This window comes from Benincasa hispida, chromosome 1 (genome assembly GCF_009727055.1).
Source record: "Benincasa hispida cultivar B227 chromosome 1, ASM972705v1, whole genome shotgun sequence".
NCBI classification, from domain to species: Eukaryota; Viridiplantae; Streptophyta; class Magnoliopsida; order Cucurbitales; family Cucurbitaceae; genus Benincasa; species Benincasa hispida.
Window position 1 is genome coordinate 72816998 of NC_052349.1, and position 17845 is coordinate 72834842.

At 33.9% G+C, this 17845-nt stretch overlaps 1 protein-coding gene across 4 annotated transcripts; it reads right to left on the reverse strand.

Annotated features, from left to right (window-relative positions):
- Positions 1–530: 530 nt before the first annotated feature.
- Positions 531–10527, reverse strand: LOC120085518 (mitochondrial inner membrane protein OXA1). Of its 4 annotated transcripts, none has more exons than XM_039041539.1 (11): positions 10377–10517; positions 10111–10170; positions 8935–9415; positions 8741–8831; positions 7616–7663; positions 7378–7436; positions 5424–5499; positions 5150–5281; positions 3640–3747; positions 1188–1242; positions 829–1103 (listed from the first exon to the last, which is right to left on the reverse strand). In XM_039041539.1, the coding sequence occupies exons 3-11, from the start codon at positions 9408–9410 to the stop codon at positions 829–831; spliced, it is 1320 nt and encodes a 439-aa protein (XP_038897467.1). In that variant the 5' UTR covers positions 9411–9415; positions 10111–10170; positions 10377–10517. The 4 variants fall into 4 exon arrangements, with proteins under 4 accessions (XP_038897487.1, XP_038897467.1, XP_038897478.1 ...); XM_039041550.1 differs by having other exon boundaries at positions 10111–10270; positions 10377–10514; XM_039041543.1 differs by lacking the exon at positions 10111–10170 and having other exon boundaries at positions 10377–10527.
- Between the last annotated feature and the right edge of the window lie 7318 nt (positions 10528–17845).

Here is a 17845-nt window from a genome sequence, read left to right on the forward strand (position 1 = left end):
CCTCAACACCTCTAGTTTATAAAAAAAATTCTGTAATCTTGATTGGAAGAAAATTTGACTATCTCTATATCACACTGTGATTGAAATACTTGCTTCCTTATTAAAACAAAACAAAAAGACTCTGTTATGAAAATGTCACTTCAAGCAACACATTACGTTTTTGGTTAGTTAGTTTAGAAAGTTAGACATGAAATTCAAATGGTTAACATACGTTCCAAGGAATTCTTGGGTCTACAATTTGTATACATTATTTTATTATTATTTACTTGTATAATGTATATTAAATAATATAAAAGTATTAAATATTTAAATTTTAAAAATATACATTTTGATGTAAACCTACTATGCAGTTACATTTTGAGTTGTTTCAAATATAAGAAAATAAATTAAAATATTTATAAATATAGCAAAATTTTACTGATTCGAATTCAAAATTGAAGAGAGAACTGAGAAGCAATTAATTCCCTTTGCATAATAATAATAAAAGCAATTAATTCATGACAGGTAAAATTAAGTCCCACAATTTAACATCTGACAAAAAAATAAATATTGATACTATTACCAACATAGCTCAACAGATTTTACAAGGGTTTTTTTTAGAAATCCAAAAAATTCAGATCCAGATTGAACATGTAGAAACTCTACAAGTAAAAATTTTATTTTCTTTTGGCTGGGCATTCTCCCTATCTTTCTCTTTATCTTTCTCTCTGGAGTATCAAAACTACCAATTGGAGGAAAATTGTGACTAACTTAACTGGTTTATAAATAAATACTACAGTCTTCCAAGCAGAAAAGCTAAATTAAATGTAATTGATGTCCCAACACGTCTCACTTTTTCCTGTTCTTCATCTTTTTCCTTCCTTTCACTTCTTTCTCCAAAGTTCTAAGCCTCTGGCTAATGACTGACGATGACAAAATTTTTCGGTCTTGGGACTGTGATGGTTGAGTGGTTGATGTGGTTGTAGTAGCGGCTTCATTTGGTGCTGCTGTTGCTTGTTTCATAGCTGTAAGAAACGAGAAGGCAGGTTGTGGAGTGGTGTTCGAATTGGCCACTGGTACTTCAGGAACACCCAAGGCCTTCTTAAACCCGGGAACTTTAAGAGCTGATAATTATCAAATGTCCATTAATCAAAGGAAACAGTAATTGAAAAGATTAATGGTGACGATGAGGTGCTCGAATGACTCACCAGCCCCATATGCGAGTGTGAACACATTAGATGTAACCCAGTAACAGAATATTGCCTGCATATAATACCAGAGTAAGAGACCCGAGTAAAGTTGAGTTGAGGTACATTAGGGAAGTTATGCCTTATGAAACGCCACAATTCAATTTCCAGATGTTATGAAGCTTGTAAGGAAAAGGAGGATCTTGTAAGAATTATACATGATGCAGAATTAGATGATTTTGTATCAATGTTATGATAAAATTTATCATTTACAAATTACTTACTGATTTTACTTCCACCTCTATAATACAGGACCCCTACCCCTAGTCCTACCAAATACATGTAACAAACTGTTAGGCACCCAATTGTTAAGACTTATGCAAGGAGGGTAGGAAGGGAAATTAAGGCAGTTTCGGTTATGGGGAGAACCATTTGAGCTGTACGTTTACTCTGTGTTTATATAGTTGCTGAGGGAGTATGTGGGGCCCTTCTTACTTAGTGGAGGTATGTTTTTGGTAGTAAAGTGTGTCTATGGGAAAGGGAACCAGTCCTCTCACTAGAGTGTAAAGGATGTAGCCTGTCCTCTAAAGAAAGGGAGTTAGTTGCTCTCTCAGATGCATAATTCCTCTCTGTATATTGAAGAACTCTCAATAGAACAGTGAGGCTGATATATTTTCATCCATCTTGTACTGTTTGGCTTGTTTGTGTGTTGTTTATGATATTAAACACAAACATTTTATCAAAATAAACAATGAGTACATGTTATTTACACCATCAACCTCGCGCTTCAGATCTTGTCATAAAGTTACTAGTAAATAACTTCCGAAATTAAAACTTGAAAAAGACTTTAAAATGGGAAGCAAGGTAACAAAGTGACAAAGTAACAAAAATGCAGGATTGTGTACGACATATAGTTATGGGAATAGTAGAATTATTAGTAAATATTAGGATGGTTATTAGAAGGGGGCATTTTGGTAATTAGATTGTAAGTTGTTAGGGCTTCTAGTATAAATAAAGAAAGTGGGTTGAGAGGAAGGGTGTGAAGAATTTGGCAGTTGTTTCCTAATTGGAAAATTTGGGAGAAAGTAGCCCTCTCGAAAGACTATGGTATATTGTAATTTCTTCATGGATATTGCGATATTATTCTATCTTTTAGTCTCTTTGTTGGTTCTTTGTGTTCTTGAGTTCTCTTATTAGAAATAGAACCCAAATATATTGAAATATAAAAGATAACGGAAATACAAAACAAGTAATTCGAGGTACTTGGACCCTCCCAATCTTGAGATATTCTCAAGCCCTAAATCATTCACCAAAATATTGCTTATGTTGCTTATGTTGCTTCATTCCCCTCCCCCTCTATTTATAATTAACTTCCCTAACAAACTACTTAACTAATTACAATTATACCCTTAATCCTCTAATAACCCCTAATACCCGATCCTATCAGGTTGGTGATGAAATTTCTGGAAGGACACGGATGCAAGTTTTATAAAGAGAAGGCAGAGAAGACGTTGGCGATTCGTTGGATGGGATGCCGAAAAGGACGGAGGCCGGAGATGATGAAGAAACCACAGGGAGAGGCAGAGTTGTGTACGAAGACCAGGAGAAGACGACGTGGGCGAGTTCGAAGGCTGACTATTAGCCAAGACGACGTAGATCCAAAAGCAATGAGAACGGCGGCCATATCTAGTGGCGAAGAAGAAGGTGGCCGACAATGAGTGCAATCGGGTCGTTAATGGCAGAAGAAGTCGTGACGAAGGCCAAGGGGGAGGAAAGGGAGCAATGGCGTGATAAAGGGGGACCACTGACGTGTCAAGAGCTGATGGAAAGAGGGAGAGGAAACGAGCAGTGCGAAAATGGGAGCAAAACGAAAAGATTAACCCATTTCCTGGTTATCAAGGGGTTGAAGAACTATGGCTTACTGGGCTGATTTCAAATTTCGTGGATGAGACCACTTATCTCTCAAAGTTAAAAGATGTGATGGCTTTAAAAGGTGATTTCCGACCGGATTGCTATTTGACCCAGCACCCGACCTGACATGGTATTGCAACACCCATGGGAAGAAACTAACCCTAACAGCACTATATGACAGGTATGGGTCTTCACCCACACTGCCGACCATCTCCACTAGGCACGCTGATGCCACCAATAAACAGTATCATCCGCCACCGATTGGGCCTCCGCTACTCGCCACGGGCCATTGTTTATAGTCCACAGACCAACCATTTTGAAGTTACAAGTAAATAACTTCAGAAATCAAAATTTGAAAGACTCTAAAATGGGAAGCAAATAACAAAACTGCAGGATAGCTGCAACTAACCATAAACAAAGTACAAACATGAAAAGCAGTAACACAGTTGAAAGGCAACATGAGGTAAGGACTGCTTGATGTTCGGTGCTTGCATTCAACCCAGAAGCTAACAAACAAAAACGATTTTACCGCCACAAAAAAAATAAATAAATAACAAAATACCTTTGGAAAATTCATGGTCAAGGGAACCGTAGCGATAGCAAGACCCCTCATCACATTTTTCATTGTGCCAGCTATAGGATTACCTTCCATACCTTCTTGCATGTTGTACTGAGAAAATGGAAGCAGTCATAATATTTAAGATTAGATGTGTAATAATAATAATAATAATAAAGACAAAAGCTTAAAAAAAATAAAAATTAGAAAACCAGTCAAGCAAATTGATCTGCATTGGCAGGCGGGGATGTAGATGAAGAAAAAAGAAAAATAATTCTTAAGTGGCTCTAATTAAGTAATTAGGGAAGCACTTTTGTTTCCACTAAAGCAAATTAAGTTTTGTTTCATGCATGGATTAAAAAATCAACTATAGCAAATAGTGGCATAGAGTCTTGCATCTTTCTACATCTTTAGAGGATCTCTAGTTTTACTAAGAATCCCTGTTGTTGGATCGGATTATAACTAACTTTTGGGGAATTTGTACGAAAATCTTTATGAAATTTTATTCAAAAAAATGATAAGACAAGATAATAACTAAAATAATGCAAAAGTCTATTCTGATACATATCTTTCATGTCGAAAGATGAGTAAGTCCATTTATTTAATTCGACATTCCTCATTCCTTTTCTATATATACTCACCTAGATATTACTTAGTATAATTATATATGAATTAGTATAATTATAAGATACCTTTTATAACAATCAATAAATAACAGGTAAAAATATTAATATAGCAATTAATATAACAATAAATAACAGGTACAAATATTAAGTCGAGGTATCCATTCTATGACAACTCTCACCACCTTACCCTCTATTTTTGTGCCTGACCTCAACATTAAATTTTCAATTTTACAAATATATCGACAAATATTTCTCTATATATATGTATGTATGTGTATGTATTCTAATTAATAATTAAATTATTTTACTTCCAACTAAGTTATAGATCTTATTATTAGTGTGTATCTTCATATTAGGACTAATGGACATAATGAGATCAGTAGATGATTTTTTTAAAAAAATATATTTTATAAGAATTTATAAAAGATATCGGAGATATCTATTAATCCTTAATATTGATGTCGAACCCCTCTAATTTACTGATATATCAATGTATCGATGGATATTTTAATCATGGGTTTCATGGGAATCAGTGATCACTGCACTACATATGCCTATCAGAAAAAAAAGAAAAGAAACAAGGATTACTCCATGAAGAATTTGCTCATGGATTAATCCATGAAAGACTTTGCTTGATTCTTTACTGATTTATGTTTTTTTAAATATAAAAAATATTTAAAAATATTTACACTTTATAGCAAAAAGTTTCAAAAGTAAAAAACACTTTTGGAACTTTTTGCTACAAAGTGTAAATATTTTTGGGAATTCTCTATTTATAAGAATTTCCCATAAATTATTAAACATATAGAAGGGACCATGTAATCTAATCCATAATTAGCAATAAATACTGGTTTGGGCAAGTAGACCAAAACAAATTTACGAATGTCTACCTCCACTGTGATCCAGAATGTCAGTGCGGTTAAAACTGGGAAAACGTACATTGTATCTGGAGTCGTGAGATCAACAAACCAGTATGCTCCACCATTTTTAAACGAAGGCATCTTCTCTGCCATGTTTGAAACCTGCCAAAGAAAATAATAATTAAGAACGTGAAAGTAATAACAGTATACGACACAATACCTAAATGTTTGATCATTAGTCATTTATAAGGTAAAAATATTATTTAAAAAAAAAAAGAAAAGAAAAAAGAAAAAAAACAATTACCGCAAGGAAAAAACTGATGAAGACAGGACCCTGAATAAAAAGTCCTTTCAATGGGGTAAATGGGCTCACACCAAACCTGCGAGGTCAAAACTCATGAAACTGAAGACAACCAAGAAAATACGTCAAAACATCCAGAGAGGTCAAAGAAAATATCAAAAGCACACTGATTTACCAAAGAAAGGTTGCTAGATAAAAAAGATCTCCTACAATCACGTTTTATTAATATTATTTCGTTTATAAACCCCCTGGCCACCACAAATAAAAATAGTTCTGTTCATTTTCGATTTTTTATTAATATTAAATAATGATTTCACAGGCTATAAAACTTTCGGCTTGATTCTAAAAAACAAGAATGCTAGTGTTTTGTATATATTAAAAGGACAAAATGACATTCTGACAAGTTTGAGATGTTATGCACTTGGCAAACAAAATAACATCTGTTTCCCTGTTAGAGTGACCACAGCCAGATCAAGAAAAGTCACTGCAATATTGACATATTTAAAAACCCTATGAAAATACTTTGTTGGAGGCTAAGGTTGGACAAAGCAATCCAAACTAATCAAAATTCCAATTTCATAAAAATAAAAATTTAAGGGGAAAATTTAAAATATATGGTCAAATTGACATTGTTATGACACTATATTTTGTGTAACGATACTTGCATTTCAAATACCAAAATACAAAGTTCACAACGATTACAAATTTACAATATCAAGATCACAATAATCAGCAATTTTGAGGGTGCTGACAATCTCTCCTAACCCTACAACTACTGTTCTGTCCAAAATAAACCATAAAAGCCACAATGAGGGGGGGGGGATAAAATAATAATAATATACTACTGCTCATCTTAACCAACCGCACTGACTCCCCGTGTCCCACTAACAAGTTGTCCCCAGGCTATTTCCCCCTATTCTAGAGTAAGTATTCTCTATTGGGGGCTTAACAGCTAGCTCTTTCCAAAAACCTCCTGATATGTATTTTTTGTTTGCATTTTTGTTTGCAGGAGGATCTATATATTCTGACTTTCAATTTTGAAGGCTATCTTCATCCTAAGAATGAGAAGTTAGCATCATTGGTCTTTACTTCAGCTAGTTTCCTTTCCTTTCTCTTGTCTTTGGTTATAGAAACTCAGCTTCATCAATGGGCCCAAAATTCAAAGTCAGCCCAAACCTAGCTCAGGCTCGATCCAAACTCAGCTCAAAGTCAACATTTGATCGGCCCAGCCCATTTATGCATTGGATTGGATATAGATCACCATTTTAGTGATCAGGTAGGCCCAACCCATTTATCATATTTGGATCAGGCTGGCTCAATGGACTTAACATTGGACCAACCCAAATATGAATGCATATGTATAGTTCTTCCTATATTATATTTTATATATTAAAAAAGTAATTTTTTTTAATTCTTTTTTAAAATATATTTAGATATATCATAGTTTTTAATTATTATAAAAAAAATTAAAGTGTTAAAAACTAATAAAACTTTTTAAGAGAACGAAAAACTGAAAAAAAACTTTATAATATCAATAATTTTATCCAGAAAAAGTAATAAAAATATACAATAAATTTTAAAAACATTTATTCAGAAAATCTAATATGTGTGTGTGTGTATATGATTAAATAATTAATATTCAATGGGATGATCCAATGAGCTGACTCAAGCCCAACTCAAGCTTATCCCAAACTTCAATCCAAAGAGCCAAGCCCAAGGATTGGGCCATGGATTTGGCTATTGAAGGTTGGGTCGGCCCCATCTAAACCCAAACAATGTCTTAGGCCCTTGGGCTTGGGCCTTTACATTTTAGGGTCAGGCCAACACCATGATCTGAGTGTAAAGACCATGGTTTATGGGCCCTCAAAACAAAGTTTCGCTTTCCTTACTGCTTCTCACTTGAGCCACATAAGTCCATTGCAATTTAGTCTGTCAAGTTTTAAAAAGAGAAACTTACTCATTAAAAAGTTTCTTCATTTTTTGTTGACCCTCAGCAACAGCCCTTGGATCCATACCCTGAGGAGAAAAAAGGAACAAAATGGGGAAAACTAAGTAACTTTATCACAGTTCTTCAAAGAGCGACTAAAGTGGTGCTTGAAATACAATTGCCTTTACATTAAAGAAAATTTGTGATATGATAAATGAACCAATAGATGATACTGATCGCATTTAAATACAAGAACTGGACAAAATACCTTTTCTTGCATCTCGTTCTTAACTTCCTCCAAGTGAGGTCTTAACAACTACACAAAAAATGAGACTTGATTCAATCTTTAATAAAAGGCCACAATACCCAATTAGGTTGCAAATATTTCACAGTAGAAAAATATCAACAGATAAGTTTGCATCACATTAAAACTGATTAACATGATAAAGATGCAGAACAATCTTCAGTGGTGCCCTGCACTCCTTTTGATTTCTTATTCGCATAGAGATAGGTGCAACAAAAGCCAAAGCAAAGATTCAATGAGCTTCAAGGTTAAAAAAAGTTAACGGCAGTGTCACAAAATTAATTATATCAACCAAAAATTAGGTTGTGCAAGAATAAGGCATATTGAATTTAATAACTAGCTAGAAAATGAATGTGGGACTACATTATCATAACATATCCACATGCATGTTTCGCCCTTCCATCAGATCATGATAGCATTAAATGCAAATGAGGCAGTAGAAGATATAGAAATATTATGTTCATCATGCCAATTCAATGAGACAAATGAACAGATAGTACAATTCTCTCTCTCTCTCTCTCTCTTCTTTTGGATAACTAGGATATCAAAGGCTTCACTCCTAAAAATTTTGCTCATGGCATGCCCCCTTAACCTTGGAAAGGCCTTGCTCACCCCAAGGCCACCACCAAAAAACAAGGACAACAAGGATTTTGAATTATTAAGTTTTCAAACGGAGGCTACAACCCAAGACCTTGGAAGCTATCTCAAAGCATCATCAGAGCCCTAACCAAGCTACCACCAAGATTCCATTTGGTGTTAAAGGATGCATATGTCTTAGAGTGAGAAATAGAATCTCATTGAAAATATTACCTAGAACAACCAGAAATTGAGTCAAGATAGTATCAAATCAACTATTTATTAAAAGACAGCTCCTTGATTGAGAATGAGGACTACGAGTTCAATTAAATATTGTTCTTCTAAGGTTCCAGGACCAAGACACTGGGTGGAAAGCTCAAATTAAATCCCTTGGTGATACTACAGTAACCCAAAAGAACAACATATTATGAACAGGTGCACAAATGGAAGAATTTGCATTTAGAAGTACGAGCTGGAGTGACTGAAAATAAAGTGCATCAAAAACTGACATACAGTAAGCTTGGCAGTAGATTTGAGTTGATTTATCATAAGAGGGAATGTTGCACCACGAATCAGTAGGGTTGTTAATACAATGCAAACCCACCTGATGGATTCAAAATGTTAGATCATCAGTGAACAGTTGGCTACAAGAAATTCATGGCACAATATACAAAGTTATCCAATTGTGAAAAAGTAGGGATCCTCACCAATTTAATCCAGTAAAAGAATGAATAGCATCTATAAAGTACTGCACACCCTTGACAGGAAGAAAAGAATCAGCAGCAGCAAGGGCTACTTCATTAGCAGCAGCAGCCTGAGATGCTGCTGATTGAACTGTTGCATCTGTGAGAACTTCTGAAACATTACTCATGAATTCAATGTTTTCAGACCCTTCGCCAATAGTACTTGACATGTAGCGACAGAAAAAGGAACCAGCGCTTGGCGAGAGGAAAGTGTTTGGATATTTTCTATCATGAGCAAAATAATTAGACCTGGACGACTTGTAAAAGCTGGTTCCAAATGATCTCCTCTGCAGGAAACTATTGATTTTGTCATGGGAAAGTGAATCTTCATCCAAATGTTGCTTTTTTCGGTCATTGGTTTGACCAAAAACACTAATCGAAGGATGACATTGTCGAGCTATAAGATTTGCTCTTGTGCAAAGGCTGCGCCTGTAAGCCATTGATACTGTGTACCGACAGGCAACAAGTAATCATATCAAAAAAAAATTATTGCAGAATTAACCATGCAACAATGAAGTTGGAAAGCAAGAAAATTTATTATAAAGCCATATTAAAAGACAGCCAAGAGATTCTAACATGATAAGAACAAACTAAACACCATATTTAACCCTGTATTCCTAATTAATTGTTCTCTACATTAGACTCTTCTTAAAATGGATTCGAATGAAAAGGTAAACTCCGTGTTTTGTCCCAAATTCATGGAGGCACAGACTGGAGTGCTCGATGAATTAGTTTTTTTTTCCATCAAAATCATGCATTGACCCGAACTCTTTTTCCACTTAAATAACACCCGTCTACCTCAACTGTTCACTCATAGAGCAACTTTCCTCCTTTTTTTCCCTTACTTCCAGCTTATTGAATAAACTCTCCTTCCCAAAACTACATGTTTATTGCAGTCCCCATCCCCTACCTCCAAAATAATAATAATAATTTGATTATCTTCTTTATTATTGCGGGAACATTTCTCAAGCGAATTCAAACGTTCATCAAATCTATAAATAAGAGTCAGAAATCAATATCTCGAACTCCCAATACTGAATTAAAGAATATTCGAGTGTGCCAATGTGTGCGGACCTAACATCTTATTACCACCAAATTGAATCTTAAGACTATCTTTTCTAAGAGGCAAATTGAAATTACCTGTCTAGGGTGCAGTCATGTAATTGATTAATTTTCTCAGATTGTTCGCTTGCTTTTCAGCTGCAAGTGATATATTAGTTTGGTTTGGATGTTGCTTTAGCCATAGAAAGGTAAAACAATTAAAGGAAAAACAAAGTGTAGCGATTCGAATTAGGTAAATCTGCTTGAAACACACATCGAGAACGAATACTAGTCAGATTACAGGGTGATTAGCAAGATATGGAACCGAAAATGAACAGAAAGAAAAGGACAACAAAAATAAGTACCCGACTATGAGCTCGCCGGCGATCGCAAGGACTGAAGCGGCAAAGGACGAGGCCGGAATCGAAGCGTGGCGCATACAAGAGATGCAAATGAGGGGTTTTGGGTTTAGAGGGGAAAAAATATTTTATTGAAAAATCCTTTTTGCCCTTACAAAATAACTAAATTCCATTTTTTTTTAGGAAAACTAAATTCTAATTTATACAATATTGAAAAGTATTAAACTATGAAAATATTTAGAGTTACCATTAAATTTCAAATATTAAAATGTTGTTTTTCATAATTTCCTATAGTCAACCTAGTATACTCCATGAATTTGGATAATGTGCAGAGACTTTGCTTTTGGTTTCATTTAAATTTCTCATAATATTAGAGATAGTTGTCCCAGTTTATATATCATAGATTTTTTTCTTCTAATGTAAGATTTTAGTTATACTCCAATAACGAATATATAAATGTTAAATATGATTCATTTTCCATATCAGATCCTTATTGCAAGATTTTTCTTTAAGTAATCTTTAATTATCGAAATTTCAATATATATGAATTTTATAGTATAATTGGGATATGAAAATTTGTATCTCTAGCTTTGAGAGTCGAAGTACATGTCAAATATTGAGTTATACTTTGTATTTTTTATATATAATACCATATTTAACTAACTTTTAATACATTATGACAATGCATAATGAGGAAAAGAACAAACATACAAAATAAAACTATATATATTATGTGTAAGTGCACTTTTCTTCTTCTTCTAGTTCAAGTATTGTGTTAACTGCATGGTGAGATTCCTCTACCACTCTATAAATGGACCAATCAATCTAGAAGTTTAAACTAATGAATTATAGTAAATTTAATCATATCAACATTTTAATACGTTTGTAAGATGTAGAGATAGACCCATCAAATTTTTGGATGTTAATTGATATTTTATTTTTTGAGTTGGGCTCAGATTGATGTTTAAATTGCTTTAGAATGTTTGGAGAGTTACTATTAATTATCTTTTAGAAAAATAATATACTTGGGATAGAAGAATTCGAACCTATAACATTTTGGTTGTATCATGTATGTCTTATGCCAATTGAGCTATTTTGGTTGTATCATGTATGTCTTATGCCAATTGAGCTATGCTTACTTTGACGATTTTTATTGAAATTACGAGTATACAACACTAACCATTCACATAGATTAGATAGTAGTTATTACTATTATTATTCTGCAAAACAAATAAAATAGCCTACAGAAATTTTCAAAATAATAATAATAAAATCTTCATTTTTTAGCTCAAATTGTTGTTTCACGGGATTCGCACAATTGCATCTACAAAAACCCAGTGAAAATCGTAGAACTTTCCAAAACTAACATTACTAAAGGGCGTTTTTAACATGAATATTAGAGAAAATATATGTAAATTATTATAAATATTATAGAAAATAGATACTCCTCATGTTTAGTGTTCATTGAGCATGTGTCATGCTCTATTTTTCCAAATATTATCTATGTGTCTTGTTAATACTCATTCTTAGTGTCCATATAATCCACAACTTACTTGCCAAAATGGTTTAGTAAAATCATTCATAAAACGTTTGCAGTTAATTGCTAGACCGTTGCTTATGAGAGCTAAGTTTTCTACATCTATGTAAGGGCATGTTATTTTGAATGCAGCGTCACTTATACGCATTAGGACATATTTTATCATAAGTACTCGTAATTACAATTAGCTTATTACTACGAGCCAAATATTTTCCATCTGAGAATTTGTTTATATGCAATATATGTTCCAATTGCTCTACCACAACGCACTAAGATGGGTCCTTAAAGGAGGTTAGAAATATATATTGGATATGATTCCCCATCAATTATCAAATATCTTGAACCTCTGAAGGGTGATGTATTTACTGCACGATATGCTGATTATCATTTTCGCATACAATTTTTCCAATATTAAGGGGAGGAAGGAAGTTGGAAAAAGAAATTACATGGAATGCATCGTTATTGTCTCATTTAGATCCCGCATAGATCAATGTGAACTTGAAGTTAAGAAGATAACTCATTTGCAAAATATAGCAAATCAGTTACCATATGCATTTATAGATACAAAGAAAGTAACTAAATCATATATACTAGCTGCAAATGTTCCATTGAAAATTGATTTCCCAACACAGCAAGTTGTCACAGTCTGGAACACGACAGAAGTATGATAGACCAGTGGGTTACAAAGATAAAAATCTTTGAAAAAGAAAAATAATTAATAGCCAAGAAGACTTGGTTAAGGATGTAAATGTCCTTAAAGAAATCCTTGTCAAGACTTGTGGGGAAGATGAAATATCTAAAGATAATAATGAAATTTCAATAAACTATGTAGTGGCATGAAAAAGATGGAACCGAACTCATATAGTTATTGACAACATATTTGCGCATAATGTTACTCTTGATATTATATCTAAAAAATGAGGACTATGAACCAAAATATGTTGAAGAATGTCGACATAGAAAATATTGGATTCAGTAAAAATAAGCAATCAATGTAGAATTAAACTAACTTTCAAAACATCGGATTTTTGGACCAGTAGTTTGAACACCAGAAGGTGTTAAACCTGTGAGATACAAATGGGTATCTGTAAGAAAAAAAAATGAAAATAATGTGGTCACAAGATATAAAGCAAGACTAGTTGCACAAGGTTTTTCACAAAGACCTGGTATTAATTACGGTGAGTCATATTCTCCGGTGGTGGATGCAATTACATCAAGATATTTAATTGATTTGATTGTGTATGAAAGTCTGGACATGCATCTAATGGATGTATTCATGGCATATTTATATGGATCTCTTGATAATGGTATTTATATGAGAATCCCATAAGGATTTAAGGTACCTGAAATATATAAATCAAATTACCGAGAATTGTATTCAATAAAACTACAGAGATCGCTATATTGATTGAAATAATCAGGACGAATGTGGCAATCGCCTGAGTGGATATTTGTTGAAAGAAGGATATCAAAATAATCCAATATGTCTTGTGTTTTTATATAGAAATCACAATCAGGGTTTACTATTATAACTCTTGATATTATATCTAAAAAATGAGGACTATAATTGAAACTCCTAAAGAGCTTTCAAATGCAATAGAATATCTTAAGAAATCATTTGGGGTGAAAGTTCTTGGAAAAACAAAATTTTGCTTTGGCTTGCAAATAGAGCATTTAGCAGATAGGATATTTGTTCATCAGTCAACTTATACTGGAAAAGTTTTGAAAATATTTTATATGGACAAAGCACATCCATTGTGTTAGGGTTGATGCCCTAAATCTCGTTGGGTTTATATAGTTTGTATGTAATTTTTCAAACATTTTATTTATGTAAAAAAATATATAATTTTTTATTTAAAAAAAATAGTTGCATTAACCACAATCCAATAAACTAACATTCAAGGTTATCTTTGTAACTTAAACATGTATGTAGAGACATGTAGATGGATCACGTTTAAGTGATAACCTAAATGGTATGTAGCAGATGAATAACGTTAGATACCTTATTTTTGTGACACTACGAGTATGGTCCGTTTTGTAGATGTTAAAATTGTTGTAAAGTGCTACAAATAATCTGATCCTAATCATTCATGTGAAAACATGTGAGCGGGGATATTCTATACAAAGGAGTTTGTATAAGGCTGGACCACAAAATGTTTAGTCTCATTATATAATGGCATTCATAATAGAGACTTTCTTTTCACCAGGATAACCATTGGTAACATGACCTGAATCCTGAGTGACTTATGAACTCCTGCTTATGAAGGTGACTTTTTGATTTGTATGGGTAAGAGTGTCCAGATCACCGACTCAACAAGTCTACCATTTTGGGGATTCGTTTAATTAGAGAGTTAGGAACACAGCTACACAAGAAGGAATTCACTCCTTCTTCAATGTTGGGGCAAGTAGATAAATTACTCCTTTAAGGGCTGATTACGTGGCTTGAACAATGTGGTACCATACCCTCTCTTGGCCCGAGAGGGGTTTGGACATAACTGGACTATGATTTATTGTTCATTAGAGGGATCAATGATACTTGAGGAATTAGATGTAACTATAGGGGCAAAACAATATTTTTGGCCCAACTATATTTACGAGCAATTTATGAAGGATCACCGTACTATTGACTAGTTATATCCAATAGATATAGAAATATATATGTAGTGCGAAGAGTGTAATTGTCGGTCTTTAATGGGATGCCCAATAGTTAACAGATGGTGAATAATTTAATTAAAGGAGTTTAATTGATTAATCATGTACTATTGGAACTTCAAACTACAAATCAATGATGTCCCTTCTATAGCTCAACGAGAATTAGTGAGAAACAATTTTTGGATTAATTTGAATTGTTCAAATTAATATAAGGAATTAATTATATGTGATATAATTAATTTAATCTAATTATATATGATATAATTACTGTAATGTATATGAACATTGTAATAGAAAGTTTATTTGAGAGAAAATAATTTTGAATATGATTCAAATATTAATTATATGAATTTGATTCATATAATTGAATTTAATATAAATGAGATTTATATTCAATGCCATTGGTGAGAAAATAGAAACTATATGTTATATTATATTTGATACAATATAGAATCTATAGGTTATGTATTATATTTGATATAACATATGAAGGAAATCTAAATAGAGATTTCTATGAGTGGAAGCAACAACTTTCCAAGCCCATTGTGTAAGAATAAATGCATTTACAAACATATAAGAATAGTAATGCATTATAAAACAAATTATAGCATGTTTTCTTACTAATAAGAAAGGGAAATGGGAGACATACCCTTGAAGAACTCTTCTTCTGGAAATCTCTCGCTCTCGTGAATAATTGGACATCAATATCTCGTTCTCGTGAGCAATCGCCTAGCCAACCTCTCGCTGTCGCTTGGAATCACGAACAGTCTACTCCTCAAATAGCAACCCTTTGACACTACCACTCGAAAATCTTGGTATTCTCGGAGTGAGAATCCAGAAGGTATGGGTTCTGTGTGAATTTGGTAGAGAGAATGAGGAAGAAAATGATCGAACTACACAATCAAGTAAGTGGGAAAAAAGTTTTGTCTATCGCATAGACTTAAAGTACTTGATTGTTTGGTAAATCTCGCATTCGTGAGAAATTGTCTAGTCGATCATTTAGCAAATCTTACTTGACCGCTTAGTATTTCGCTTACACGGTCGTTTAGCAAATCTCACTTAAATCGCTTAGTATCTCGCTTACACGATCGTTTAGCAAATCTCGCTTAATCGCTTATTATCTCACTTACACGATCGTTTAGCAAATCTCGCTTGATCGCTTAGTATATAGCCTACACGATCATTTAGCAAATCTCGCTTAATTGCTTACACGATCGTTTAATCTCTCGCTGAGAGCTATCATGTAGTCTCTCGTGAGTGAACTATTAGTTAAGCCGATAATGAAGCGGTCATTTTGTAAAATGAAAATACTTTTCATTTTATTCTTCAGTTATCAAAAGCTGAACATAACCTCCCACTTCATGCACGGTTAAAAGAGAAAACAAATAACCAACCAAACAATTATCTAATAATTGTTTTTATTATAAATAAATATAATAACTAACTTATCATATTATATTTATAATCTATAGTTTTAATATCACATCATATCTAATATTTAAACCATAGTTTTTTTTCTCCTTATTTAATATAAATCATATTTATATCAATTCCTCTAATTAATGTATCTAATACATCAAATCAATTATATCACATATAATTGAACCGATTTAATTATATCATATATAATCAAATTCCCTCTTGTTAATTTGAACATTTCAAACTAACCCAAAAATCGATTCTCAACTTGAATCCATTGAACTACCAAGGGGACCTTATGGACTTGTAGCTTGAAGCTCCAACGGTACGTGAATAACAGACTAAACTCTTTAGTCATGAGATCCACTATCCATTAACTGTTGGTCACTCCACTAAAGACCGACAGCTACACTTTTTGCACTACAAATATATTTATGTGTCCATATAACTAATCAACAGCGTGATGACCTTTCACAAATCACTCGTAAGTACAATTGGGTCAGTTTACCGTTTTTCCCCTATAGTTACATCTAACTCCTTAAGTACCATTGATTCTTCTAATGAACAATAAGTCATAGTCCTACTATGCCTGAGTCCTCTCTTCCAAAGAGAGGGTGTGGCCATTATGTTCAAGACCAGAAATAAGCTCTTAAGGGAGCAATTTATCTACTTACCCCTGCTTCGGGAATGAGTGAATTTTGTCTTGTGTAGCTGAGTTCCCAGCTCCTCAATTAGATGAATCCCCAAAAAGTGTTGGACTCGTTTTGGGGTTTCGCAGTGGAGACTGCAGTATACATTCTCAACTATGTTCCTTCTAAGAGTGTTGCAAGAACTCTGAAGTTGTGGAACGAGCCTAAAGCTAGTTTACGTCACTTCCGCATATGGGGTTGTCCAACACATGTGCTTGAGGCAAATCCCAAGAAGTTAGAATCACGATCGAGGTTGTGCCTCTTTGTAGGCTACCTCAAAGGTACACGAAGAGGTTACTTTTATGATCCATCCGAAAACAAGGTGTTTGTTTCCACGAATGCTACTTTCCTGGAGGAGAATCATATCAGGGAGCACAGTCCACGTAGTAAAGTCGTGTCGAGTGAGCTTTCCAAAGAAACTACTGAAACTTCAACATAGTTGTTGAAGGACCTGCTTCATCAACCAGAATTGTTGATGATAGTTCATCTGGTAGGTCGGTTCCACCTCAAGAGTTGAGGGAACCTCGACGCAGTGGGAAGGTTACGAACCCGCCTAACTGTTATCTAGGTTTCACGAAAATCCTAGCTATGGTGACAGATGGCGACGTTGAGGATCTGTTGTCCAATAAAAAGGCAATGGAGGATGTTGACCGAGATGAATGGGTCAAAGCCACGAATATCGAGATGGAGTTGATGTGCTTTAACTCGGTATGGGATCTTGTAGATCAGCCTGATGGGGTAATACCTATAGGTTGTAAATGGATCTATAAGCGCAAACGAGATGTTGATGGGAAGATGCAAACCTTCAAGGCTCGACTTGTGGCAAAGGATTATAACTAGGTGAAGGGAGTCGACTACGAGGAGACTTTCTCACCTGTTACCATGTTAAAGTCGATCTGCATCCTCTTGACCATTACAACTTATTATAATTATAAGATTTGGCAAATGGACGTCAAGACGTCTTTTCTGAATGGCAATCTTGAGGAGACCATTTACATGGTGCAACTCGAAGGATTCATTGCCCAAGGTCAATAGCAAAAAGTTTGCAAACTGAATCGGTTCCTTTATAGGCTGAAGCAGGCGTCTCGATCTTGGAATATTCAATTTTATTTTGCGATCAAATTGTATAGCTTTGACCAAAACATTGATGAACTTTGTGTTTACAAAAAAAAAAAAAA